This window comes from Perca fluviatilis, chromosome 18 (assembly GCF_010015445.1).
Source record: "Perca fluviatilis chromosome 18, GENO_Pfluv_1.0, whole genome shotgun sequence".
Classification (NCBI taxonomy): Eukaryota; Metazoa; Chordata; class Actinopteri; order Perciformes; family Percidae; genus Perca; species Perca fluviatilis.
In genome coordinates, this window is record NC_053129.1 from 33,174,706 (window position 1) to 33,201,266 (window position 26,561).

At 40.2% G+C, this 26,561-nt stretch overlaps 2 protein-coding genes across 8 annotated transcripts in view; both read right to left on the reverse strand.

The window, feature by feature from the left end:
- Positions 1 to 1,030, reverse strand: part of LOC120546933 (sorting nexin-14-like) — a 41,214-nt gene extending 40,184 nt beyond the window's left edge. For 4 of the 6 annotated variants that reach the window (XM_039782195.1, XM_039782193.1, XM_039782194.1 and 1 more), the window contains exons 1-2: positions 748 to 1,029; positions 467 to 623 (exon numbers count right to left, since the gene is read on the reverse strand). In XM_039782195.1, the coding sequence (XP_039638129.1) occupies positions 467 to 603 (137 nt within the window). In that variant the 5' untranslated portion in view covers positions 604 to 623; positions 748 to 1,029. Of the gene's footprint in view, positions 1 to 466; positions 624 to 747 lie in introns of all 6 variants that reach the window. The other 2 variants (XM_039782191.1, XM_039782192.1) reach the window with 2 other exon arrangements.
- A 12,066-nt stretch (positions 1,031 to 13,096) lies between these two features.
- On the reverse strand, positions 13,097 to 24,818 carry LOC120546514 (heterogeneous nuclear ribonucleoprotein Q-like). Of its 2 annotated transcripts, none has more exons than XM_039781459.1 (10): positions 24,665 to 24,818; positions 23,381 to 23,546; positions 20,962 to 21,080; positions 19,856 to 20,077; positions 18,710 to 18,886; positions 17,854 to 17,989; positions 17,527 to 17,732; positions 16,406 to 16,555; positions 16,172 to 16,272; positions 13,097 to 14,309 (listed from the first exon to the last, which is right to left on the reverse strand). In XM_039781459.1, the coding sequence occupies exons 1-10, from the start codon at positions 24,665 to 24,667 to the stop codon at positions 13,697 to 13,699; spliced, it is 1,893 nt and encodes a 630-aa protein (XP_039637393.1). In that variant the 5' UTR covers positions 24,668 to 24,818; the 3' UTR covers positions 13,097 to 13,696. The 2 variants fall into 2 exon arrangements, with proteins under 2 accessions (XP_039637393.1, XP_039637392.1); XM_039781458.1 differs by having other exon boundaries at positions 16,151 to 16,272.
- Between the last annotated feature and the right edge of the window lie 1,743 nt (positions 24,819 to 26,561).

Below are 26,561 nucleotides of genomic sequence, written 5' to 3' on the forward strand. Positions count from 1 at the left end.
TTTTCATGGTTTAATTTTGTTTCTGTCGACTTTGAATTAAGTTTATTTTACGATGCTAAAATTACTGATTATTTACATGGAGTCTGGTGGGTTTAGCGAACGAGATTTCGCGGATGTTTTTATGTTTTTAAGGTCGACCTCCTTAGAAATCCTTTCCATAATGTTGTCAGACATTTAAAATATCATTCTGAGCCTGTCAGTGGCAAAACAAATACTTTTGTGAACGTAGATACAAGCTGCATAATTACCCTATTAACTGCCATTGTAGCTTGTTTCGCCGATCTCGCTAAATACGGCAGTTAGCTACCCTTCAGGGTCCAGGCTGTCGCCTAGCAATGGGACTCCACTGAGAAGGTCCCTGATAAGACTACAACAGCAGACATCACATGACTCACTCACTCAGTGTTCAGAGATAATCGGACACTCTCTAGCCCTGAAAACACGGGTTTGCCTTTATGTTTTTTACCTGTTGAGCAGCACAGTCAGCGCGAACATAGACAGCAGCAGAAAGCACATGAGTGGATACTGACGTCCAGCTTCTCTCAGGACGTCAACCTTCAGTCTCCGTTTCAAAGTCTCCAAATACGTTAAAATACCGGCCATCCTTTTTTTTCAAAGGGCGCCTGTTGACACATACAGACATTGCATATAACAAGCTAACACTACAAATGGATGTTTATGTCTGTTTTAATTGATTATACCGAATTAAAGTGATGTTAAGCGTTTAAAATGTAAATTTAAACTTACGTCGACGACAGCTAGTCAAAGTTAGCTGACTTAGCTTAGCTTAACAGTTGACGCTAGTTTTTTTTTTTTTTTAAAAGGCAGATTTACAAAAACTACCGGAGCACCTCTTCATATAAAACGCCACATTATAACCACAAGCATAGTCTTCGTCTGTCGGTCAGACTATAGTCCCAAACTCAAGTTTCCAAAGTTTTTACTTCATGTTTTCCTTCTTTTTTATTGAAAGTCCCGAGCGACTTCCCTGACAGATGGAATGTTTTCTAATCCGACGCAGGGTTGCCAGGTCCGTCAAAGACGCACGTAAATTAGTCGCGATTTGTTAAAGGGCCAGTAGGCGGTTTAAATACCGACCTCTGTGCAATACGTAGGCTATTGGGGTTGTGCATTATGTCAGTGCATTGTGTCATTTTGTGCAATATGTACTGTGCAATAAAAACTGCCATTGAAAGGAGTTAATGTGCGTACTATATAGGTACCTGTCTTTTTATTTATTTATTTAACCTTTATTTAACCAGGTAGGCCGTTGAGAAAAAGGTTGTCATTTGTAACGGCGACCTGGCCAAGAAAAGCGCAGGCTAGGTAGTGTCTAACGTATATGAGAGTATGTGTTGAGAGATTCTTATTTTCTGTGTTTGGTGTCGTCTTTGTAAAGCTGCGGATCGGTCAGAGTCCAAAACAAATGTCCCTTCTGGGACAATAAAGTATATATCTTATCTCATCTCTTTGTTCTTCTTGTTTAATTCATTTATACAAGTTAGATACGAGGAAAATGTCTGTAGATTTATGATTTTTATACAGACTAAATGTGTACTAAATTAAGGGCTGCCTGCAAGTATTGAAATGAAATATGAAAATTAAATATTTTTTGAGTGTTATGTTCGATTAATAGGTTGATTATTTGTAAAATGTCAGAAAAAAAGTGAAAATTTACAATCATACACATAACATCTTTGGAAATTGCCTGTTTTGTCTAATAAAAATAAAAGATTGTGTATTTTTTTAAAGGGGAAAACAGCAACACTGGAGAAGCTACAATCAGAGAATATTTGGTATTTTTTTCCTTTAAAAAAAATGCTTTTGAAATGATTTTTTTTTCTTCATTTAAACTATTTAAGCATCTCTCTCTTTCTCTTCAAGTATTACTGTTCTGTTTTGCTAGTGTTTATTCTAAAATCATCACCTTGTTTGATAAAACGGTCTCACAGAGAGACAAACGGGTATTTGACTAAGCAGACATGGCAACCCTAAATCCAAACAACGTCATTTCCGGTGGTTTTTAACGCACGTCACTGACTAGAATTACAAATAAATATTAATCCGTGAGACCACGTCACTAATCAAATGTAAAATATCTTTCATTTGACACTTTGTTTTAAATGTGTGGTCTGTAGAGGTTTTAATAACCTGTTTCTCTTCATGTTAAAGGGCCAGTATGATTTAATAAAGTGAGATAATAAGAGTAACCTAAACTGACTTTTATTTGACAATTTTTGTCTGTAAGTTTAAGGAAATCCAATTTAAACATTTAGAACAGGAGTGTTAAACTCAACTTCTCTTTAGGGCCAGACATGTACAGTTTATTAACATTGTCAGAAATAGTGTTAAAAATGACAGAAAAAGTGCCAAAATCTTCGGAAAAAGCTGCATAAATGTAGAAAAAGCGACAAAAACATTAAAAATAGCGCCAATGTTTTTAGAAATAAATTCCCCCAAACATCTAAAAAGGCCTTAAAATTTTTTTTTTTTAAAAGCGTAATACACCCCCCCACAAATGTCGAAAAATAGCGGCAAAAATGTAAAAAAAAAATAAGTCAGAGAACGTGACAAAAACGTTGAAAGAGGAGTCAGAAAAATGTAAATACTGTTAAAAATGACAACAAAAAAGTGTCAAAATCTTTGGAAAAAGCTGCATTAATGTAGAAAAAGACAAAAATAGCACCAAATCTTTAGAAAAAATTTTTTCAATCAAAGTTTGTGAGGGGCCGGTTTTGGCCCGCGGGCCTCGAGTTTGGCTTGTGGCTTAGAACAATCTTAGTAACGTAAAGATAGTTTAATATAAACACTGGGTCAACATTTTAAATTAAAACTTTTTTTCCCCCACACTTTGGTTGCTTTTCCTGAAATTTTCGTTGCTTTTTCAGATGTTTGGTGATTTTATTTTTGACGTTTTTGAAGCTTTTTCCAACATTCTTTTATCAATCCTTTTCTTCAAATGCTATAAAATTTAATAAAATGCCCAAATTTAATGAAAGTAGTGAACTGATGATTTATTGAACTTGTGAAGAGTGTTGTAGGGAACCATCCACGTTTGTTTTTTTTGACAATTTGGTTGAAAGAAACCCAAATTTCTTAGCCTGGGGAAACCCTGACCAACTTCAGGCAAATTTGAGATTTGCTCTGCCAGTCCGTGTGGCCGAGAGCCCATACAAGGCCTTTTCCAATGTTTCCAAATCGAGGCACCAATCACAACCGCTGAGGAGGGCTTCACACGATGACGATAGCGCAGCGACGGCGAGCAGCTTCGTCCGTTGGAAATGGGCTGTGAATGAAGCTTCCCCCAGACCCCCCCACTCTCAGTTACAGCTGAGAAGGGTCTGGTGTCAACCAGCCTACAAAGTTCTGATACAGAAACTTTTTGAAAGTGGGTCCAATTTGACCCGAGAACAACAGGAGGGTTAAAGAAAAGCCAAAAGGTGTAAAACTGATTAGAAAAGTGCACTAGTAAAACATTTCAGGAACTCTAAAATGTGTAATTTTTACTGTACGTTATTTAAAATAGAAACCTGAAATACATTCATGAAGCTTCAGAGTCCATGAAGCAAGTCATATGAACTAGAGATGGTCCGATACCATTTTTTGCTTCCCGGTACAGATTCCGATACCTGAACTTGCGTATCGGCCGATAGAGAGTACCGATCCGATACCAGTGCTTCATATATTTTATTATGTTTTAACAGCTGTATACTACTATCCCTGTATGGATGTGATAAGATTTCTATCTTTGTTGTCGGTCTGGCTCAGGTTAAACTCTTTGGGACACATGAACAAACGCATGCAGTGTACGCCACAGAACTTTATTTTATTATATGTTATCTAGTTATAACGGAAAAATAAATTAACTACTTTAACGTAGACTTTCTTTAGGGCTTTATTACGTGGTATCAGATCGGTGCATAAACTCCAGTACTTGCCGATAGGCGGCATCGGAGGCGATAACGATACTGGTATCGGTGCATCTCTAATATGAACATATTCACAAGAACTTGACATGAGCTTTACAATAAAAACACAAAACCCCGAATCAAAGTCAATAACTTTATTAGAAAAATAGGTTTAACTCACCTCACTGTACAGTATAAAACAATTCATTTGCAAGAATGCAAACACACTTGTTAGCAAAAAAATAAAAACAGTTCTTGACCCTTTAAAATTGGGGATCCAACAAGAGTCAGAACTAGTATGGAAAAAAAAAAAAGTCAACCTGGCTCTTTTTTTTCTTTTTTTTTTTTACAAACCGGGTAAAACAAGAGAAACAACAAGCTGCACAATCAGTTTTCTGAACTGGAAGATTGCTAAACATGAGTCATATTCAAAGAGACAGCATTTCATGGCATAAGTCACAACAAGGCAACAACAGAAAGACTATACAGCCCAGTAAATGATGCTTAACAAGAAGAGCTTAAAGGAGAAATCCAACCGCAGATTAAAACCACACACTGCAACATTATGTGGACTAAACGATCCGACCATCTGGGATATATTACTCCAGTGTTTAAAACACAGCAATGAGCACTGAGGAAGGAACTTTGGGTTCAACCTGGGGGAGAGGTGGGGAGGGAGGCAAGGGATAGGGAGAGAAAGAGGGAGAAAGAGAGAGGTAAAGAGGGGGAGAGAGACAGGGAGAGAAAGAGAGGGGGAGAGAGGGAGAGAGAGGAAAAGAGGGGGAGAGAGAAAGAGAGGGGGGGCGAGAGATAGGGAGAGAAAGAGAGAGAGGTAAAGAGGGGGAGAGAGAGAGGGGGCGAGAGATAGGGAGAGAAAGAGAGAGAGGTAAAGAGGGGGAGAGAGAGAGGGGCGAGAGATAGGGAGAGAAAGAGAGAGGGGGAGAGAGGTAAAGAGTGGGTGAGAGAGAGAAGGGGCGAGATAGGGAGAGAAAGAGGGAGAAAGAGAGGGGGAGAGAGAGATGGTGAGAGAGAGAGAGAGGGAGGGTGGGAGAGAGAGGTAAAGAGGGAGAGAGAGAAGGCGTGAGAGATAGGGAGAGAAAGAGGGAGAAAGAGAGGGAGAGAGAGAGAGAGGGGGAGATAGAGAGAGGGGGGGATAGAGAGGGTGAGAGAGAGGGGGAGAGAGATGGTGAGAGAGAGGGAGGGAAAGGGAGAGAGAGAGAGAGGGGGAGATAGAGAGAGGGGGAGAGAGGGGGAGAGAGATGGTGAGAGAGAGGGGGGGGTGGGAGAGAGGTAAAGAGGGGGAGAGAGATGGAGGGAAAGGGAGAGAGGGACATTCCCTACTCCAGTGTTTAAAACGCATCAATGAGCATCGAGGGCGTAACTTTGGGTTCAACCTTCATTTCCTGCATCCTGGGGAATTTTTCTGCAATATTTTGCGACACGTACAGTTTATTAAAATGCTTCGATTTCATCCGGAAGTCAAGTGTGTCAAGAATGTCGGAAAACGTGACAAAAACGTTGAAAGAGGCTTCAGAAAAATGTCTTCGGAAAAAGCTGCATAAATGTAGAAAAAGCGACAAAAGTCAAAAATAGGGAATTTGTTCGGTATGCAAAATGTCTATTTATGAAAATATTAATCAATCTGCTGCATTGTTCAAAATGTGTTTCAGGATGCTTTAAGGAATTATTGGGGTGAAATCTGCAATTGTCCTGGGGCAAAAACATAAAAAAATAAATAAATAAATACGTAAAAGGCGACAAAAACGTCAATAAAAAGATGTTGAATTTCCCCTCAATGTTGTTAAAAACACAAGAATGAAAACCATGAACACACACACACTGTAGTTTATGGTGAGTCCACACACACACACACACACACACACACACACACACACACACACACACACACACACACACACACACACAACAACACACACACACACACACACACACACACACACACACACACACGTTTAGGATTGGGCATCGAGAAATGCTTCCAACTTTGGGGATCGTTTCCAAAATTAGGATTCCCATGGAAGTTCTTCTTTATTGGAATCGTTTGGAAAATCAAAGTTTTCGATCCGATCACGGGTTCCACATAGAGCTGAGCAATATATCGATATCGTGATACGAGACGTCTTAGATTTTGGATATTGTAATATGGCATAAGTGGTGTCATTTCCTGTTCTATTATTCACCTTTACCCACTTAGTCGTTATACCCACATTACTGATGATTATTGATCTAAAATCTCATTGTGTAAGAATTTTGGGAAAGCACCAATAGTCAACCCTACAATATCGTGGCGATATCGAGGTATTTGGTCAAAAATATCGTCATATTTGATTTTCTCCGTATCGCCCAGCCCTAGTTCCACATTAAACACGCGCTAGTTGTGGTTTCCGTAGCGGCCGCTGTACTTCCAGGCGCTTGTTGTGTGGCTTTATTTGTTGTGTGACAAAACTGTAAATGGCCATTCAAGTGTTCTTCTTATCGGTGAAATAAGCATGTGACCCGTAAAAAAAAATTGGGAACTGAAGAACTTCTTGGAACTAGTGTTTGTGGGAAAAGACGGTGCTGTTTTGTACGGGGGGGGGGAGAACAAATCTAGTAAGGAATCAAGGAAAAAACCCAAGGCACTCGTCGTAAGGAACCATGTTAACCCTCTTGTAGTTCTCGGGTCAAAATGAGACCCATTTTCAAAAAGTTTCTATATCAGAAAATTTGGGTTTCTTTCAACCAAACTGTCTAAAAAAAATAACGTGGATGGTTCCGTAAAATAAATGATCAGTTCTACTACTTTCATTGAATTTGGGCGTGGTATTCAATTTTATAGCATTTTGAAGGAAAAAAAAAATATGACACATTAGAACATTGAAAAAAAATGGACAAAATGTCAAAAAAAAAAAAGACGCAAAAAAAGCCTGACAAAAACTTGGAAAAAGTGACAAAGACGTCGGGAAAAGTGTCGACCAATTTTAGTTTTAAATTTTGACCCAGAAAAATTAAAAGTTGCATGTCGATGGGAGGACAACATGAGGGTTAAAATGCCTTTAATACAGGGGGGGTCAAACTCCAAACTCAACTTCTCTTATAGCCGGGACACACCAGGCCGATTATCGGCCGTCTGACAGTGTAGCGAGGTCAGTGACTCGAGTCTGTTCGCTGTGTCCCGTGCCGTCGTCAGTCCGGGGGGCTGTCGGCGCTCATTTTGGCCGACCTGACGAGTTCAGTCACCGGCAGGGGAGTCGGGACTCAACCGGAAATGGGGAGCGGGATGAGCGTGACTAAAGTCTCTCAAAATCTGATGAAAATCTTTTAAACTGACCTTTGTTGATCTGAAATGAAGACAGATTCAGCAAATGCACACACACAGAGACACACAGAGACACACAGAGACACACAGAGACACACAGAGACACACACACACACACACACACACACACAGCCTATGTCTCTCTTAAAATGTTTTCAGAAACATGTCTCTGTGAACTATTTTAGTACAATATGAGATCGTATTCTGAACGGCCGCCATGACAGTCTGGCTTTGAATTTCCGGAGAAAACAAACCCATGTGACGCGTTCGTCCAATCAGCTGCCGGTTTTAATTTCCTGGGCATCAATACAGATTAGCGCCGCCTGCTGTTATAGAGATGTATTACGTCTCGTCTTTTTGGTGTGTTCTGTGGCACTTTTTGGACCAACACGGGGAGACTGATCATCTCGACTGGCTTTTCTGTCAACGATCAGCTGTCTGGTTGGTTTGTAAGCAGCTTAAGGGCCACACTGGAAAAAGAGAATCGCGTCGAGGGCCCGATGTGTAGGTTATTGACGAGCTTTGATTTCATCTAAGAAGTCACACTGTGTCAACAATTTCGGAAAACGTGACAAAAACGTTGGAAAAAAGCCCCCGAAAAATGTCGGAAATAGTGTTAAAAACTTCAGAAAAAGCTGCCTAAGTGCCGAAAAAGTGGCAAACACATCAAATATACCGCCAAATCTTTAGAAAAAAAGTCCCCAAAACAGCTACGAAAAAAATAGCAGCAAAAATGTCGTAAAAAAGCTCCAAGAATGTTGGGAAAAGTGACAAAACTAGGCCTAAATTAATGTGCTGGCCCGATCAAAGTTTGTGAGTGTCTTGAGTTTGACACACGTGCTTTAATACATCTGGCAGATCCTCAATAGAATCAGATTAAAAATTACTGAGAAATTTAAAGAAGCCACGAAATCGCAAGTCTCAGGTAAAAAAAGAAAAAAAACTAAATTTCACAGGGCAATTTGGGGCATTTATTGTCCCTGATGTTTGAAATTTAGAGGCATTTCATACACAATATCTTTAGCCCCTTGATTGTGTTTTATCAGACAATTTGTTTGAATTTGGGGGAATTTCTGACACTGCTTGTGTGGGTAATAATTTGTGAATCTTTATCACTAACAGCAATCTGCAGGTAAATTATTACAAACTAGCTGTAAACCAAAATGTGCTCAAAAATGCATAGAACGTCTGTTATTTTCCCCCCCAACGCTCGAGTACATTAGGATGGATTTGCTCCTTTAAGTTCTTAACATTTTGATTTCCATTATAATGTGTACACAGATAGCAGAAAAGACATGAATTAACACCAGTTTACTCTACAGAGAATATGTCACAACCACATATATGGCATGATAATCAGTCTACAGTGACATACAATGAGAAATGTATAATCGTGCTTTTGCAATGACAACTTTTTCCCATATCAGGTTTACTTTGATTCCTAAACTTTTCAGGACCCTATGTTTCTATGTTTTTGTGTGTAAGTGACTGATGGGAACAACAATCTTTGAAACTGGTCCAGTATTAAGCGTGAACACTGACAGGCCGGGGTTGCAATGTAACCCTATCGGGCAAATGTTCAGTGTCAGTCAGCGTCCACTAAAAGTACTGTTCCTGCCGCTGACAGACTCAGATTATTATTCTAAGTGTCTGACAACATTATGGAAAGGATCCCTACAGAGATAGACCTTTAAAACCTCTTTAAGACCTTTCTGTTTAACCAGAAACAGCTCTGAAGTCGCTAGCGCTAAACCCACCAGACTCCATACGTGTATAAAGGCAACATATTTTCACATGTAAATCGGTAAACTATGTGTTTGTCTCAACCAAAACTAGAGTTGTGATGGTTGGAAAAGTGAAAGGACGACCCAAAACGGCTTTCCATAATGAAGTGTGTTTTATGATGCTAAAATTAGTGTTTATTTACATGGAGTCTGGTGGGTTAAGCGAACGCAATTTCGCAATGTTATGTTTAAAAAAGGGTCTTACTCTTTAACAGAAAGGTCGACCTCCTTAGAAATCCTTTTCATAATGTTGTCACTTAGAATATTAGTCCGAGTCTGTCAGCTGCAAAATGAGCACTTTGTGAAGGTAAATACAAGCTGGACAATAACCCTATTAACTTCCATTGTAGATGTTTCTCCGCTGCTGACTGCAGCGATCTCGCTTAATACTGGACCAATGTTAAAGATTGTTGTTCCCATCAGTCACATAGACACAAACACGTAGGAACATAGGGCCCAGGTTGAAAAAAACATTAAGTTACCCTTTAAGAGAGCCTCAGCATCATTGGATGTCAGTGGTAATCCATGAATGACCACTCACATCTCAGATGTGTGTGCAGAACAAACATCACTTTGCAGACACCCTTGCATCGATGGGTACAAACAGAAACATAAGACAGTTTTTCCCCATCGTGGAAGACAAAGGATGACTGTGGTTTCCAGGCATTTATGATTTTACAACAGAAAAACTACTTTCTGTCTGTAAACTACATCATCACTCATTTATCAAGACAGCAAGGCTTCTTCAGGCTCATTTCCGGAGGAGCAACAGTAGCTGCAGCATACGTCAAGTCTCAACTGAGAGCTCAAAGTCATCGAGTGCTCTGTCGTTGTTGCCCGTGTATATCTCTGAGGCTACATCTACCATGCTACGTTTTGTGACTAAAACGATCTCCCTTTGTACCACACAAGAGTTTTCAGCGCCAGTAGCAGAACTAATCTGCGTCCATATTAACACAACAGATTGTCTGACGTTACTCTGCGGTTGAAAATCATGGATGTATAAATTTAAAAAACAAAATATTTTGAGAAAGCGACAAAAATGTCGGAAAATGTGACAAAAAAGCAACGAAACCTCCCAAAAAAAGCGTCCACGTTTATTAGCTTGGAGCGACAACAATAAAAGGGGGGGGAGAAAAAAACAATAAACAACAAAGAGTCAGAGTCAGAGAGTCAAGTCAAAAGTAACAGAAACACAGAACTGTTACTGAAAGGTATGTAAGCTACCTAACCGCTAAGACTGACTGATGCATTAGAGACACAGAGACAGTCAAAGTGACAAACAGAGAGACAGACAGACCTGTAACTGAAAGGTCTGTAAGCTACCTAACCACTAAGACTGATGCATTAGAGACACAGAGACAGACAGTCAAAGAGACAGACAGTCAGAGAGACAGACAGACAGAACTGTAACTGAAAGGTCTGTAAGCTACCTAACCGATGCGACTTGACTGATGCGCGTCCTCGTTTCCAAATGTCTCCGTTTGTGTCCGTCCAGACTACAAAGCAACCCCAGAGTTTTCAAGCCAAAACGGAGGCAGCAGCGTTTCCAAATGTTAAAGTTTTAGGGGCTTGGAAACGCCAGAGTAGTGTGGACGCGAGGCGTGAACGTAGCAAAAGATATTCGATTTTAAACCAAAACACATTAGTCAAGATGTAGACTAAGACTGTGCTGGTTTTCAGTCAACTAAACACAAGTTCCCCAATATAATAATCAAGAAAATTATGATTACAAGCTACATATTTATCTGTATTTATAAGTTTGTCTACGGTTAGTGTACTAACAAACGTATATTTTGCAGAAGGGAAGAAAAGATACAAAGTGGAATATGACATTTTGATATAGTAATGCTGTAATATGGAGGGAGAGAAACAAACGTATCCTCTTTAACGTGTTAAGAGGTAATAGTTTCTAAAGCAGAACGCAGTAGTGTAGATGTAGCCTCAACTAAGAGCTAAAATTCATCAAGTGCTCTATTGCTGTTGCTGCCTGTGCATATCTCTGAGGTGGAGTGAAAGTGCCTCAGTTTCCTTGAGTACAAAAAAGGGGCAGAGCAGGCGAGTCCTCGAAACGGAGGTAGTTAACGGACCCATGGTGGTGCAAGTTCTTTAAGAACCCTTTTCCTGGAATGCCCGACCTTCGAGAGAAGGTGATCGCACCTCAACACCATCTCTGATAATCGTAGATTATCACATAAAGTCCATCGTAAAGATGTAGTTTTAAGTCCAGTTCAGACCAAAGACTTGCGACGAGACGAAACCTGTTTTAGAACGTTTCAAGAAAAGTTGCAGCGGTCTGGACCGGCCCGTCTCAGCTCGACTCACAAGAGCTGACGGTGTGGCTGCGACTCAGCTGGTGGAGTCTCCAGAGGCTGGTTTTAGAACATGAGAGACGTCCCGTTTCAACAGCCAATAGAGAAGTCAGCTATAAACTATAGTAATAAAATCATCCATAATCTACTTTATTTCTATTACAGTTATGTGTCAGCTGGTTGAAATGGCAGAGTTTTAAACGGAGACTTAACGAGCACCGTTTCATCGCTGCTAGAAATGCAACTGTAGCAAGAATCTCACCATCACGGTCATTCATATATTCTTTTAAGATGCTACACATGATATCCAGCTGCAAAAAAAACAAACAACTGTGGATGCTATGGAGTTACAGCATCCTGTCATATTGGTTGTTAGCTGGCAGGTTTCAAATCTCTGCAGATTGGCACATTGCAAGTAGGTGCAGTAGTAACTCCTCTCATCGCAAATCTTTGGTCTGAACTGGACTTAACAGCTCAAAGAATACAACAAAAATAGCATAGAATTTCACTAAACCACTCCAAAACTTAAAAAAGTGCAAAGACTTTTCCAGGAGGATGTCCATCATGAACTCCTACTCAGCAAGTCTCAAATGGCATATTTTCAAGGTGTCGGGCTGGGGGGCTTGAAAACATTTTCTAAGAAAAGCAAGCCCATGTTTGGCTCTTGTGATTATCTTTGAACATGGCAGGTTAGGGAGATCTCCTTTATATATATATAAAAAAAAAAAAAGGGCGGGAATGCCATTGGACCACTGAGTCAGTTGACCTTACCATTCCTTCCACTGGCAGCCTGCAGCGTGCAACGCCAGACGCTGGTCAGTCTTCATAGCGACACATCAGGACCGGCCTCGACCCCTTTTTCCTGCTAGTCAGGTAACAAAAGGAAGCAATTAGAGAATGGCAAACAGGATCATGTTACATCTACACACACATCTACAGCTTTGAGTCCCTCGCGCTCACACACACTCGCTCAGTATAACTGTAAGAGGGAGAACTGTGTAACAAGTAAAACATGAATTTGCGTACATTAGAAGACAAAGCAGCACTCTCACAGACTGGCACGCACTCCGATTTAACATGCACATGGTCAATGCCTTAAAGGAGGACGACAAACAGATTTAACGGCCCGGATTGGATCATTAATTAAATGGTTTGGAGGTGCAGCAGGTGAGACGTGAACACGCTCAGACAGGCAGAGAGAGAAAGAGAGGGGGTGGGGTCTGGGTTAAGAACAGCCATTAAGTAAACTATAAAAGCAAAGTGAACAAAAACCACTACAAGCGAGTCATGCATGGCAGTTATCTCTCACAAGAGCAATCCTCTAGATAAACATGCAAGATTAGTATCCAGGCCTTCAACAGCTAGAGGTAGATCCTTCTGGGACAAGGAAAAGCTTCACTTTCACGTTAATAAATCAAATTGTGCTTTTATTCCGACTAGTAACAAAGAGGACTTTATGTGACAGACTCGTAAGGGGGCGGGGCTTACGACTGATGCTGCGTTGACAGTGAATTTGGGACACCAATTTGTGAAACATTTATGTTTTTGGACATGAGAGGAACTCATAAGGATGAAGTATGTCACCACACATACAGAGCACTTGAGAGATGCCGACTATAGAAGTAGGTGATTTGGAATTTGATGGCATGCAAGGTGACACTGTAGCATGTGGCCAACATTGGCAAACCTTTAGTCCATTTTCTTCCACAAGGAGCCTTAAATTTGAAGGCAATTTGAAGAGAGAATTTGCCGAAACATGAATTTGCAACACAATTTGAAGTTTTTGTACACGTGTGCGTGTATTTTATTAAAGCAGACAAACAGCAAAGAATACAAGCCAAAATGTAAAGCCAAAAAATAGGACTACCGGTCCCTTTTTTTTTTTTTTTTCTTTCAATAACAAGACACGCATTACTTTGTGACAATACAAATTGTATTTTCATTTGTTTTAAATACATGTTTAGGAGACATATGCTTTGTTGCTGTTAGCTAATTAAAACATGGAAACCAGAATCTCTAAAAACATACATAAAGCTATAAGCCAAATAGACAGCTCGAGCACATATTTGCATCTAAAATTTTTTCCAAACGTTGGTATGGGAAATCTTTAAAACGACCATCTTAAAAAAAGAAGAAAAAAAAAAATGAATAAAAGAAAACCAGTTGCCAGAAACAGGTGGGAGTGTGACTACGGTTCGAGTCCAAGCGGATTATTAAAATATGTACAAAAAGATATCTTGCCAGATGTCACCCAATTTTGAGGAAAAATGCAGGCAACCGTACGGGATAGAGGGCCAATCAGATCAAGTCTCTAAATAAAATGACAAAAACAAAAACAATAAACACGTATTTTGTTATCAAAGCCCTACTGGTTTACTTCCACTGTTGCCCAAAAGAATCCTGATAAAATTCCTGGTTGTCGGATTTGTAACCGGAATAGTTACCAGAATGATCACCACCCTGGAGCGGTTGCTGAGCAATGGGTTGAGAGCCCCAGTTCTGATTATTGGTCTGGCGACGCTTGGAATCTGGCTGGTTGTACCCATCAGCTTTGCGCTTTCCTCCTACATTTCCACCGCGGCCACCCCGAGCACCACGTACCCCTCCGCGCCCTCTTGGCGGCACGCCTCCTCTTGCTCCCCGCACGCCGCGGCCCGGTCCGGGCCCGCCCCGCTGGGAGAAGTTGGCCCTGCCTCTGGGTGCCCCGACGCCGCCACGCCCTCTGGCCGGTGAGGATCCTCCCCGGGAGCCCCGGTTGCCGCCGCGTCCTCGGCTTGGCGCCTGGAAGTCGTCGTAGCCGTAGTAGGGGTCGTCGTAGCCGCCGCGGTAGTTGTGATAGTCATAGCCGTAGTAGTCGTAGTAGTCCTCGTAGCCGTAGTAGTCAGGGGGGTAAGCGGCATAGCCGCCCCGGTTGCCGCCTCTGCCCCGACCTCTGACAGGAGGCGGCATGTGGGAAGGAGGAGGATAGTAGTAATAGTCATCATACCTTAAAGAATGTGAAAGAAAACGAGGAATAAGAATAGAGACGACAAAATAATGAGCACAATATCAGAGGATGGGATCGGGATCATTGATCAGTTATAGGGTTGTGTGGTTGCATATTGAGAAACGACAGATTGAAAACACTTTTTACATTTGGACATTTAACTATTTTTGTAATTAAAAGATGTAAAAAGTAGGGGTGCATGATATATCGACTCAATATCATCACGATATCACGTTGCGCGATATTATATTGAAAGTGTCGCGATAAGCATGCAATATTTTGTTTATTTTGTGGAGCGCTGCGTCCTGTCCGTTGGCTGTGTGGCTTAGTTGTGTTTGATGTAGAGCTTGAAACGCTGTAATGATCACGTTTCATTGGCCAGTTACTGTGCCACTTGCACATGTTAGTGCATGTCAGCGCACAGGGCCACTATGTGACCAACCCTATGGAGCGTACCACATGTGTGCATATTTCAACAGAGTGACAGTGTAAGTGAAGAAACAGATAGAGACAACAAACGGAACGAATCAGAAGTTAAAGAAAAGTTTTGTCCTGTTTTATTTATTTATATATTTTATACTGTCCAACCAGTAGAACATATCCTGTTCTGTAGACATGGTCCTTATTTATATATTTTATACTGTCCAACCAGTAGAACATGTCCTGTTCTGTAGACATGGTCCTTATTTATATATTTTATACTGTCCAACCAGTAGAACATATCCTGTTCTGTAGACATGGTCCTTATTTATATATTTTATACTGTCCAACCAGTAGAACATGTCCTGTTCTGTAGACATGGTCCTTATTTATATATATTTTATACTGTCCAACCAGTAGAACATGTCCTGTTCTGTAGACATGGTCCTTATTTATATATATTTTATACTGTCCAACCAGTAGAACATGTCCTGTTCTGTAGACATGGTCCTTATTTATATATATTTTATACTGTCCAACCAGTAGAACATGTCCTGTTCTGTAGACATGGTCCTTATTTATATATATTTTATACTGTCCAACCAGTAGAACATATCCTGTTCTGTAGACATGGTCCTTATTTATATATATTTTATACTGTCCAACCAGTAGAACATGTCCTATTCTGTAGACATGGTCCTTATTTATTTATTCATTCATTCATGTTGGACCAGTCCAATATGACTGTCAGTTGAAATAAACCTAGTGTTATCTGTTATGAATCTATTTTGACGCTTTCTCCCGTAACTTTTGTAATTTCACAGGTTTAAAAATATCAAAATATAGCTATTGCAATATTCATAATCGATAGCGCAATATCACATTTTTTCAATATCGTTCAACCCTAATTTGGACATTTAACTATTTTTGTAATTAAAAGATGTAAAAAGGGTATGTAAATTTCAAAAAAAGGATAAGAGCCAAAAAGCAATTTGCTTCCTCGCTTTTGGACGGACAACAGTTATTATTTAAGAGTATTTATTTATTTAGCTTAATCTTTTGTGTGTTCGAAATTAACCATTTATATTGAATCTTACAATTACAATATTGTTATTAATACATTACCTGTGCACTGAACTGCCTTGTACTATATTTAAATCTTAAATCTCAGACTATACTGATATTGCACTATTCCTGCTCTTCAATTGTTATTGTATATTTTTTGTAAACTCTATTGTATTGTTATACTGTATACTAACAGTATTTTTTAATATTTCTTACTGTCCTTTGTTTTTATTCTTTGTGTTACGCAAGTGTTGTACTTTGAGAGCAAAGATTAGTCAAATTCCTTTGTTTACGCAAACCTGGCCAATAAAGTTGATTCTGATTTATATATTAATTTATTCTGATCCGTTTCTTACATTTGTGTTTTGGCTGCTTGCCTCTGTTGCTTGCGCTCCTTCCTTTTCTGATCTGGTGGTTTGGCGAAGACGATCTCAATCGGCTCTCCCTCCAGCTCCTTCCCATTCATTTCTTCCAACGCCTGAGAAAAAGCAGCCAGTTGGACACACGTTAACATTCCTGCAAACTGTCTTTTGGTTCGACAATCATCATATCTTATTATTTAGATTCAGGCTGAGAAACTTAAATGTATAACAACTTCAGAAAATCCATACCTTCACTGCACCGTCCCTCTCTTCAAAGTGAATGAAGGCGTAGTCTTTGAGCTTCTTAACTCGCTCCAGTTTTCCAAACTCACTGAAGGACGTCTCCAGGATCTCCTCTGTGACCCCATTGGCAAGATTTCTCACAAATAAAACCTTCACCTGCGAAGTGGACAGAAAGAAGCTCAAATCTAATGTTCATCTCTCCTCTGACAAGTTAATTATGTGCGCCATAATTCAATTTTTAGGATGAGTACTCCTTTACACCCAAACGATTGACTGTTCTAATTGCTCTTTAATGTTTTACGTGAAGCACTTTGCCTTGTTGCTGAAATGTGCTGTATAAATAAAGCTGCCATGCCTTTCCCAAGTGACGTTTCCAGACATTGCGTTTACCGTTCCTACTTTCAAGTTGTGTCGTTTTCTATCATTTAGCACGTGTCAAACTCAAGGCCCATGGTCCAAATCCGGCCCCTCGCAAATTTCGACCAGCTCGCAAATCAATTTAGGTTTACCATAAATTTTGGCCCGTCTAGTTGTGCACCAAACCGAAAGAAGGGAAAATGTTAGCAAACTGCTATTACACATGGCTCAAAGCCAAATTTGGCAGATTTGCTGACTTTGAGACTCCGAAATACCCACGGAACCAACGAGTTTGCATATTCAGGCCTATTTTTGAACATGTAATCAGAATGCATTGTTTTTATTAAATTCTATGATGACTAAGAAGCTTTTTGCTGAATTTTTAGGGCTTTATGTGAGTCAAATTGTATGTGAAAAAAACTAACACATTCAATAACTGTGAAATACATTTAACTTTCTGATTAAATAAAATCACGTCATTAAACAATACATGTCTTGACAGGGATCGGTGCAGAGCGGTCCCCTACCAATAGGAAGGTTGGCGGTCCGATCCCTGGCCCTGCAGTCCCATGTCGAAGTAGCAAGACACTGAACCCCAAAATGCTGAATGTGTGCGAATGTTTATCTGATGAGCATGTGGCACCTTGTACGGCAGCCTCGGCCACAGTGTACGAATGTGTGTGAATCGTTTATCCGACAGTCCTTTTACATTTGATGGCCCTGCAGGGGCCTGACACCCCTGACACAGCGTCACACTCATTGAAGCTCACCTTGGCCATGACCTCTGGGTCGGGATCTTCGATGGGATCGGCCCACTCCACCGTCACCACGTTGCCCCAAACCTTCACCTTGCCGCTCATTAGCCGGCGGCGAGCCTGAGCAGCCGTTTTGTGGTCTTCGTACTCCAGGAAGCAGAAGCCTCGGTTCTTCTTCTTGTCGTCAGGTTGATGGTAAAGTATGACATCACTGAGGCCCTCTTCAAGTACCGGTAGACAGAAACAAGACAGATTTTCGGAATTGAAAAACTGCAGCAGCGGCGGCATTACACAACACAATTACATGAAGCTATAAAAACACACCAGATTAGAAGTTTTTACCTGTGACTTTGCCAAACTCTTCAACAATCTGTTCCTTTGTTTTACTCTTGGGAATGGAGCCAACGAATAGCCTGTTGTTGGCGACAGATATACACACCCCAATGTGCTTGCCAGGGCGGATCTCATGATTATTGCACTGTGAAGAAAAGCGGGGGGGAAAAAAATAAAAAAACAACAACATGTCAACCATATATCAGGGTTTTTCCTGACTCAGAACAGGACTCTTGGGGGGTTATTTCTGACAATTCGACAAACAAGCATGTCTATTATGCTTGAGTAAATGAAACCCCAATCAACAAAAAGTAGTATTAATATTTAAATATTACTGTCAGTACAGATCACAGACACAGCCAGACTCTGGACGGTAAAACTGAGATTAGCGTTTGTACTTAAGTTTATGTTCTGTAAATTAATTATGTTCCGAATGAGAGTCATGCGCTATTGCACTTGGCTGCAATATAAATTGCATGTTCTCATTTGTATTCATAATTCAGCAAATTATATTTGGGGTAGGGAAAGACAGAACTACAACACCACAGAAGAAAAAAAAAACTACATTGTAAAGCATGGCAGGAGCATTTCAATGAGAAAATGTAGACCTGTTTGAAATGACTTAAGACCTAGAACACAATTCTTCAGCGAATTTAAGACTTTTTAAGGCCTAAAATTTAGATTTTGAAATTTTAGACTTTAAGACCCTGCGGAAACCCTGAGTGGAGTATGCAGGAACTTTATGCACACACAAGTTGCTTGGCTGCAAAACAGAAACTAGTTTCCCAACTTAACTCCTGTTCCAACTTCTGTTCCCTAGAAGAGAAGACTGTTCTGCTGAACGGTGCATTCCTAACAAACTCACCAGCTTCACAGCCTCCTGGGCGGCTTCTTTAGTGCAGAACGTGACGAAGGCGTAGCCCCTGTTCAGACCACTGAGTGGGTCCATCATTAACCTCAGGTCCCAGATGGGTCCAGCCTTCTCAAAGAGGGGAACCAACTCGTCTTCAAACAAGTCGCGGGGAATCTTCCCGACAAAAATCTAGGGAGGGAAAAAAAAACAATTAAAGATTCACACATCACACTTACAGCCTCCACTACCTCTCTTTATATGAAGCAGAAAGAAATAAAGCTTTTAATGAGAATAGCATTCATAAGAATGTGATCTTGGTGAATTTGTTTCCTTTAAATAAAAATAATGAGTGTAGGCATTGCAATTTTATCGTTTAACATATCTGCGGGTATAAAATCTAGTGGCTTCTTATAAATTTTAGCCACTTAAAAAGGTGCTCTAAGCGAGGTCATGCGTTTTTTAGGCTACAACATTTTTTGTCACATACAGCAAACCTCTCCTTACTATCCTCTAGCTGCCTGTCCCCTGAACACACTGTAAAAAAACTGTCTGTAGACAGCCCAGGCTCCATAAACGGCAACAAAAACAAACTGCTAAGAAGGATTTGAGGGTTGGGGGGTTAGTGCACAGAAGCGAGGGGGAGGGATGAGGAGGAGTGAGGTGTGAGCTAGCCCTCGTTGTTTGACAATACTGCAAACGTCAAGAAGTAACGTCTCCCGACATTGCTTAGAGCACCTTTAAAAGCTGACAGAAGCCAGCAAGCGAAAGTTCATAGTTGACTTTAGATCAATGCAAAGTCCAACTAACATTTCACTATCCTCTCTTTCATTCAAACAGTCTGTATAGACTAGACGTAATATTAAGTTGTTGAAACAATCACCTTTGTACTAACTTATGCAGTTCCCAAATCCACAGTAAAACATTGTTTACAAGGTCTATCAAAAAGGAACTTTATCATTTGAAGTGATATGCAAAATATTTGAGGTTAACATCCCAGAAGTCAGCATTGCTTAATGTCTTAAAGTGAAGCATTCTAATACTATTGTCTTTATCTTGGTTGAGCAATAAGACCAGATGAAAACGATTTGCTTCCAGTCAAAGAAAACCAGTTCAGTTTTGAACCCTGGCTGACAGTTTGATTTACGTGACAATGTGTACCTCTGTTCCAACATTGGGTTGGGCGCCCGTGTACACAGACTCAGGTGGGGGCCCGCCATACTTTCGTTGGCCTGTTGTTACATCGAGTGTGTAGTTGGTTCTCTCCAGGAGTTCCTTGATTTTGGCCTCATCTGGTCCTTTAGTGGAGTCTGAAACTTTAGTCCCTTGTTTCTCCCTCTGCCTGTAAGTCTTCATCACCCCACAGAGAAAGGCACTTTTGTTCTGCAAGAGAAAAGAACTAAGTTAGAAATGTCATGGTGGTATAGCCTGGGAAAACCCTGACAAACTTCGGGCAAATTTGAGATTTGCTCTGCAAGTTTGGCCAAGAGCCCATTCAAGCCAATTTCCAATTTTTCCAAATCGAGGCACCAATCACAACCGTTGAGGCGGCCTTTACACATTGACGATTGCGCAGCGACGGCGAGCAGCTTCTTGTTTACATTCAACATAACGGCCACCGAATCGCAGCAACCCGTTGATGCCGCTGTCGCTGCTACGTCACCCAGACCGTTGGTCCGATTGGTTGAAGGACTATCCAATTGCGCGCAGAGGCATTTGAGCAGCGTCTGTTGGTGACACCCCTTTGGAAATGGGCTGTGAATGAAGCTTGCCCAGACCCCCTCTCAGTTACAGCTGAGAAGGGTCTGGTGTCAAACAGGCTAATGGTGGTGGGGAAAACAGCACTAAATAAATTGACCTTTTAAGGTTATAGCACACAACAGGGTTCAACAATAAGATGGCCAGGGGCCAGTAAAAGGCCACGTGGGGCAAGTTAATATAACACAGTCGCCCGTTTGGGCATCATTGTATTATAAATCATTTTATCAATCAAGAATTGCGTTAGATGCCTTTAACAAATTTTTTTTTTTTATAACAGTTTTTGTACTTTCAACATTTGACTTTTATTTCAGCTTATTTACATTTTTTTCGATATTTAGATTATTTTTTTGACACTTCAGTCAGGTCAGTATATTTCTTTTTGGCTAGCCCGACCGGACAAGTGAAGAAAAAAAAAACCTTAGCATTGAACCCTGCACAACATAGACTGTTCTAAAAAAACAACATTTGAACAAAGACCCGTTTGTCTTTCAGATGATTAAACTTACTTGCACATGTGACAGGTCACTCTCTTTGAACTGGAGCAGCACTTGCAGGGCTCCGTCCTCATTGAATTCTTTCAAAGCTTCAAGAGCCCTTTCGTCTAGGTCACTATGTGCTACCAGGCCTGATGAGCACAACAACAACAACGAAAACATTGTAAATACAGTGTAAAAGGGAAGATAAAGACAATCATCTGGACAGGTTAGCACTGAGAAAAAAAAAAAAAAGGACATGCGAGTCATGAAGTAGTTGCACAATAGAGGCTTAATAAAAAAAAATGTATCTGCACCAGAAGGAACTAAAGAGAATAAAATCTGAAAGCACAATGCCCTGATTGCATCCAAGTTTCATTATTACGCATGCTAACATGTTGCAATACAACATCCTCAAGACTCAAATCAAAGACAGTTTTATGGAAACAAGTAACAGAGGCAGTGTTTTTCCCTGGGTTTGTGGAAGACTTATGACATATTTGGCAGAGGGGTTTTGGGGGCCTTCCTCAAGAACATTTGACGTTTAAAAAAAAAAAAAAAAAAATGCAATTAAGACATTGTTTTGGACCATTATCATCACCATCTCTGTGTCTAAAACATTGGAAAAGCTAGAGCAGATCATAAATAATTAACACTCAAAAAGCTTAAAGACAAATCCGACTACAATGATTAGATTTGAGTATATCCGAGTTTCATGTATTAATAGACCTTTTTCACAGCAGACATGTTGACATGTCATAGTAGGAAAAGCACAGGTTTATTCAAAACCATTAATGATGGCTGCATTCCACTTAGGAGAGGTCCTGGTATTAAACCATTACTGATGGCTGCATTCCACTTAGGAGAGGTCCTGGTATTAAACCATTACTGATGGCTGCATTCCACTTAGGAGAGGTCCTGGTATTAAACCATTAATGATGGCTGCATTCCACTTAGGAGAGGTCCTGGTATTAAACCATTACTGATGGCTGCATTCCACTTAGGAGAGGTCCTGGTATTAAACCATTAATGATGGCTGCATTCCACTTAGGAGAGGTCCTGGTATTAAACCATTACTGATGGCTGCATTCCACTTAGGAGAGGTCCTGGTATTGGGCATGCTGACTCACTGAAATATCTTACTGGGACACTTGATGGAACTGAGCCATCGTTAAGGTTATCAATTTCAGCTGTGCTTTTCCTACTATGACAAGTCAACATGTCTGCGTTACTCACGGCTGCACGGTATTAGGAAAATATGTGATAACTTCGTTGAATATCGCGATAACAATATAGCTTGCGATAACAATATAGCTTGCGATAACAATATAGCTTGCGATAAATAAAAACGAAATATTAAAGTGTTCTCAGTTCTGCTAAAATACAACGAATTGCTTGTTGGCTTTAAAAAATAATGAAAGGAAATCATTTCCAACATTGTTTTATCAAATTAAACAGAATTGAATATAAAAAGGCAGCACTAAAAAAAAAAAAAAAAAAAGAACAGTTACATTTGAAAGTGCTGTTTTCTGCTGATATTTTCATCCAACTAATAAATCTCTGAGTGTCTTTCACAATGTGTTTATTGCGCCGGGTTGATATCGCGATTAACGGTAAAAAAACTAAACAAAAAAACAACTAGTATATTGTGCTCTAAAAAACAGCCCCGGGTGCTGCTCCTTAACCCTTATAATAGTCGTGAAAACCCTAAGATTTGCAGTTAGGTGTTAAAAATACAAAATCATGTAAAAGACTTAAACCAAACAGCTTTTCTATCAACCACTAATGTTTATGTACCGTGCTGAAGAACATCCCTGTGGCTCCTTATCAAAGAGGACAATTCACCTGCTGCCAGCGGACAGCTGCTCTATTGTTTGTGCCGATGTCACAGTAGCACCAGATGGCTTCCATCTACATTTCTTGGCTATAACCATTCTTTTACCTACACAATCCAGTTTCTATACTTAATAATAGCATGGCAGTACTTAACATGTGTAGAAACTTCTTGCAATTTGCAGCAAAGAAAGGTTCTTCTGTGATTACACAAAAATAGTAAACATATGTGTGGGGCTATATCCAATAACCCACAGTGTGTGTGAGGGGCCATTGGTGTGCTTAAGTAGTTTTTGGACAACAATGTCACTTAGAGAGGAATACGATACAGCCCGCTTTAGATACATAGGTTACTCCATAGAGATACCATCTTAAAAGTTGGATCAAATCATTGCTGATTCTGGTCTTTTCATGGGATTTGTTGACATACGAAAATACAGAAAAATCACCAGCCTCATCCTTAAAAGGGGAACAAAAGGTAGACTTTCACGGCTACTCTGTATCTCTCAGACAAGTCGTGTATTTCAACATTGCGGTGACGCCTTACATTTGTATGAACACAAGAGACAAATGGCAGAACACACACCCCCCACACATAGATTCAACTTCTGCTGCTTACCTGCTACGTAAAGTTCATCCAGCTTCTCAGCAACATTTTGAGGTAAACCAGCCTCTAGTAAAGCTGGGAAGTGTTCTGAGCGGGTCACCTCTGCCTCTGTGGTAGTGTCCATTGGTTCCTCCGTACCATTCCCGTTTACATGATCTGTGGCCATGTCTCCAGACATCTGTGGGGATGAGATTATAGCAGAGTTACCCAACAACAGTAGCAGTTACAAGAGCAACAACAACAACAACAAGGTAGCTGGGCGGTTTGGCGCCATCGTTCAAGTCTGGACAACGTTCACAAACTTAACAGTTAACGTTACCTGAGTGGAGAGTGTTTATTCATTGTTATATGCACAAGAATTACAAAAGCTGACGTTTAACAGTCGCAGTGAACAGTTATTTTGTTTGTTTGTTTACATTCGTTTTCTGTATTTATTGTTAAATTCATATTAATGTTTTAAGATATTAGGCTCCATTCAAAAGATGCTCATTAAAAATAGTACAAAAAGAAAACCGTAAGTAAAGAAGGTAAGGTCTTAAATAATGCAGAAATGTAAATGCATGTATAGGGACACAATATAACCTCTATATAATAAACTGTAATGTAAACAGGGATGTAACGTTAGCGTGAGTAAAAGTGTGCTCAGTAACGTTACACGCGCACAGTCCGAAACCGAAACAACCCGTTAACTTTAAGGTCTGACAATCATTGAGTATGGAAAATGCTGTTCCCGTTACACTGGCAGTTAAACAAAAATAAATATAGGGCTCATAATTTTCGGCTAACGTTAAATACAGCTAGCTAGTTTTCTAAACATCCACCACGCCTCTGTTAGCTAACGTTGGCTAGCTGCACGGGCTCGTGCAGAACACAGGCCTTGGTCTGTCTGTCTGTCTGTCTGTCTCTCTCTCTCACACTCACACACACACATATATATATATATATACACACACACACACACACACCCCTCTGTTAGCTAGCTGCACGGGCTCGTGCAGAGTACAGGCCCCGGTCTCCGCCGCACGCGTGTAGATAGAAGCAAAACTGAATGATGGTGAAGTTAAAAAATAAAGGTCAGATCTTAATCCATCCGGGTATTTTGTTTTGCTTTATAAATTTGGTGCTAATGCTCCATGGATACCACACATTGCATAACCTTTTAGTCAAAGCGGGCCCATTTTTCAAAATGCCGGCTAGCCGTGTAAACTAGCTGCTATGTAGCTCACGCTGACCGCTAGCTCAACAACAAAACACAGCGTGTTTCCGTAGTATACCGACAGCTCGGTGCGTACATACCATGCGAATCTAAACTTGGGTGCACGGTGCTTATCCGCCGTGTTGAATGTGCTTCAAATAAAGGAAAATATTCACGGCCGGTGCTTTTCAGGTTGATTTCTTTACTCCCGGTGAAACAAAATGGCGACGACGTAACGTCGCGATCTCTGATTCTGGCCTGCGTGTAAGGGGTTTCCTAAACTGCTTCTCACGGGCTACTCAGTTTCATTTACATCCGGTTATCTTTTACCAAAGTAAAAGTAACCCCAATGTTACTGCTTTTTAATGTGAATTCAATAAATATATATAAATATTATTAGTTTTTTCAAACTTACAGACTCTAAAGAAATGTTTAAAAAACAGGCATACTGTATGGTGAACTTTAAGAAGAATAATGTATTTAGTTTTGTCTCATATTGTAATTTTATATTGTTTATTCATAAGATAAGATAGACTTTATTAAGCCCACACTGGGGAAATTCCTGTGCTACAGCAGCTCAAAAGAAAAACAATGTACACACATCAGAATAACACAAATACACATTAACTAGACATAGGAGAAAGTAAGGTAAGAAATAGAAAAAAATTGAATTAGTTATTTATAATAAGTAATAAAACAAACATATTTACACAATAAACACCCTTATATGAACAGTATATAAACACAGATATACAGATGAGTAAAGATGACATATTGCACAGTTGGAGGTAACAAAGAGTGATAAATAAATAAATAAATAAGCATAGTGCAGAATATTGTCCAGTGATGGCTCATATTGCAGAAACAGCTAGCAGTGCTACATTATGATGTTGTATTAAAGAGTCTGACTGCTGCTGGAATGAAGGACCTGCGGTAACGCTGAGGGTGCAGCAGTCTGCTGCTGAAGGAGCTGCTCAGGGAACTCCCAGTCTCATGTAGGGGGGTGAGAGGTGTTGCTGATTGATGCCAGCCTGGCTAACATCCTCCTCTCCCCCCATCTCCTCTATGGTGTCCAGAGGGCAGACCAGAACAGAGCTAACCCTCTTCACCAGTCTGTTGAGTCTTTTCCTGTCCCTCTCTGCTCCCAGCTCCCCAGCAGGCTACTGCATAAAAGATTGCAGACGCAACCACAGAGTCATAACATGTTTTTAACAGAGTCCTGCACGCACCAAAAGGACCTCAGTCTCCTCAGCAGGTGGAGACGGCTTTGGCCCTTTTTGTACAGGACGTCTGTGTTTTTGGACCAGTCCAGTTTATTGTTGAGGTGAACACCCAGGTATCTGTATGTTTCACCATCTCAATGTCAACACCCTGGATGCTCACCGGTGTAGTACCAGGCGGCCTCCGGCGGTGGTTTGACTCACACCAGATGACAAAGTCCCCGATGACCTCCCGGTATTCAAGCGAGCACTTCATCCCTAGACATACATTTTTCTTATTAACAACATTATCATTTTTTTTAATTTAAAGTGATATTATTGGATCATTTGAGTATGTGTCGATCTGAAATGTTGTATATTTGAATGTTTTTTCAATAAAGTTGTGGAAAAAAAGAAAAAATGTAGTACTTCATTACAATTCAAAGTCCTGCTGATTTTAGTGTAATTATAATCAGGAACATGTAGTTAAAGTAGGCTATTAAAAACATTTCCCTGTGACTGTTATACTATTATATATCATATCTTTAGATTATTATTACTCATTAATTAATGTAAAATTAGGATTTTGCTGTTGTAGTTGGTGGAGTCGGAGCCCATTTTGAACTATTACTTAACGTTAAGTATGACGCATGTCATGTAATGTCATTCCCCCCCCTCTCTCTCCGCTTTCATTTCTTCAGCTGTCCTGTCAATAAAGGCCTAAAAATGCCCAAAAAATAATCTTATATATATATATATATATATCTCACAATATTCTACCCACAGATATAAATAATAT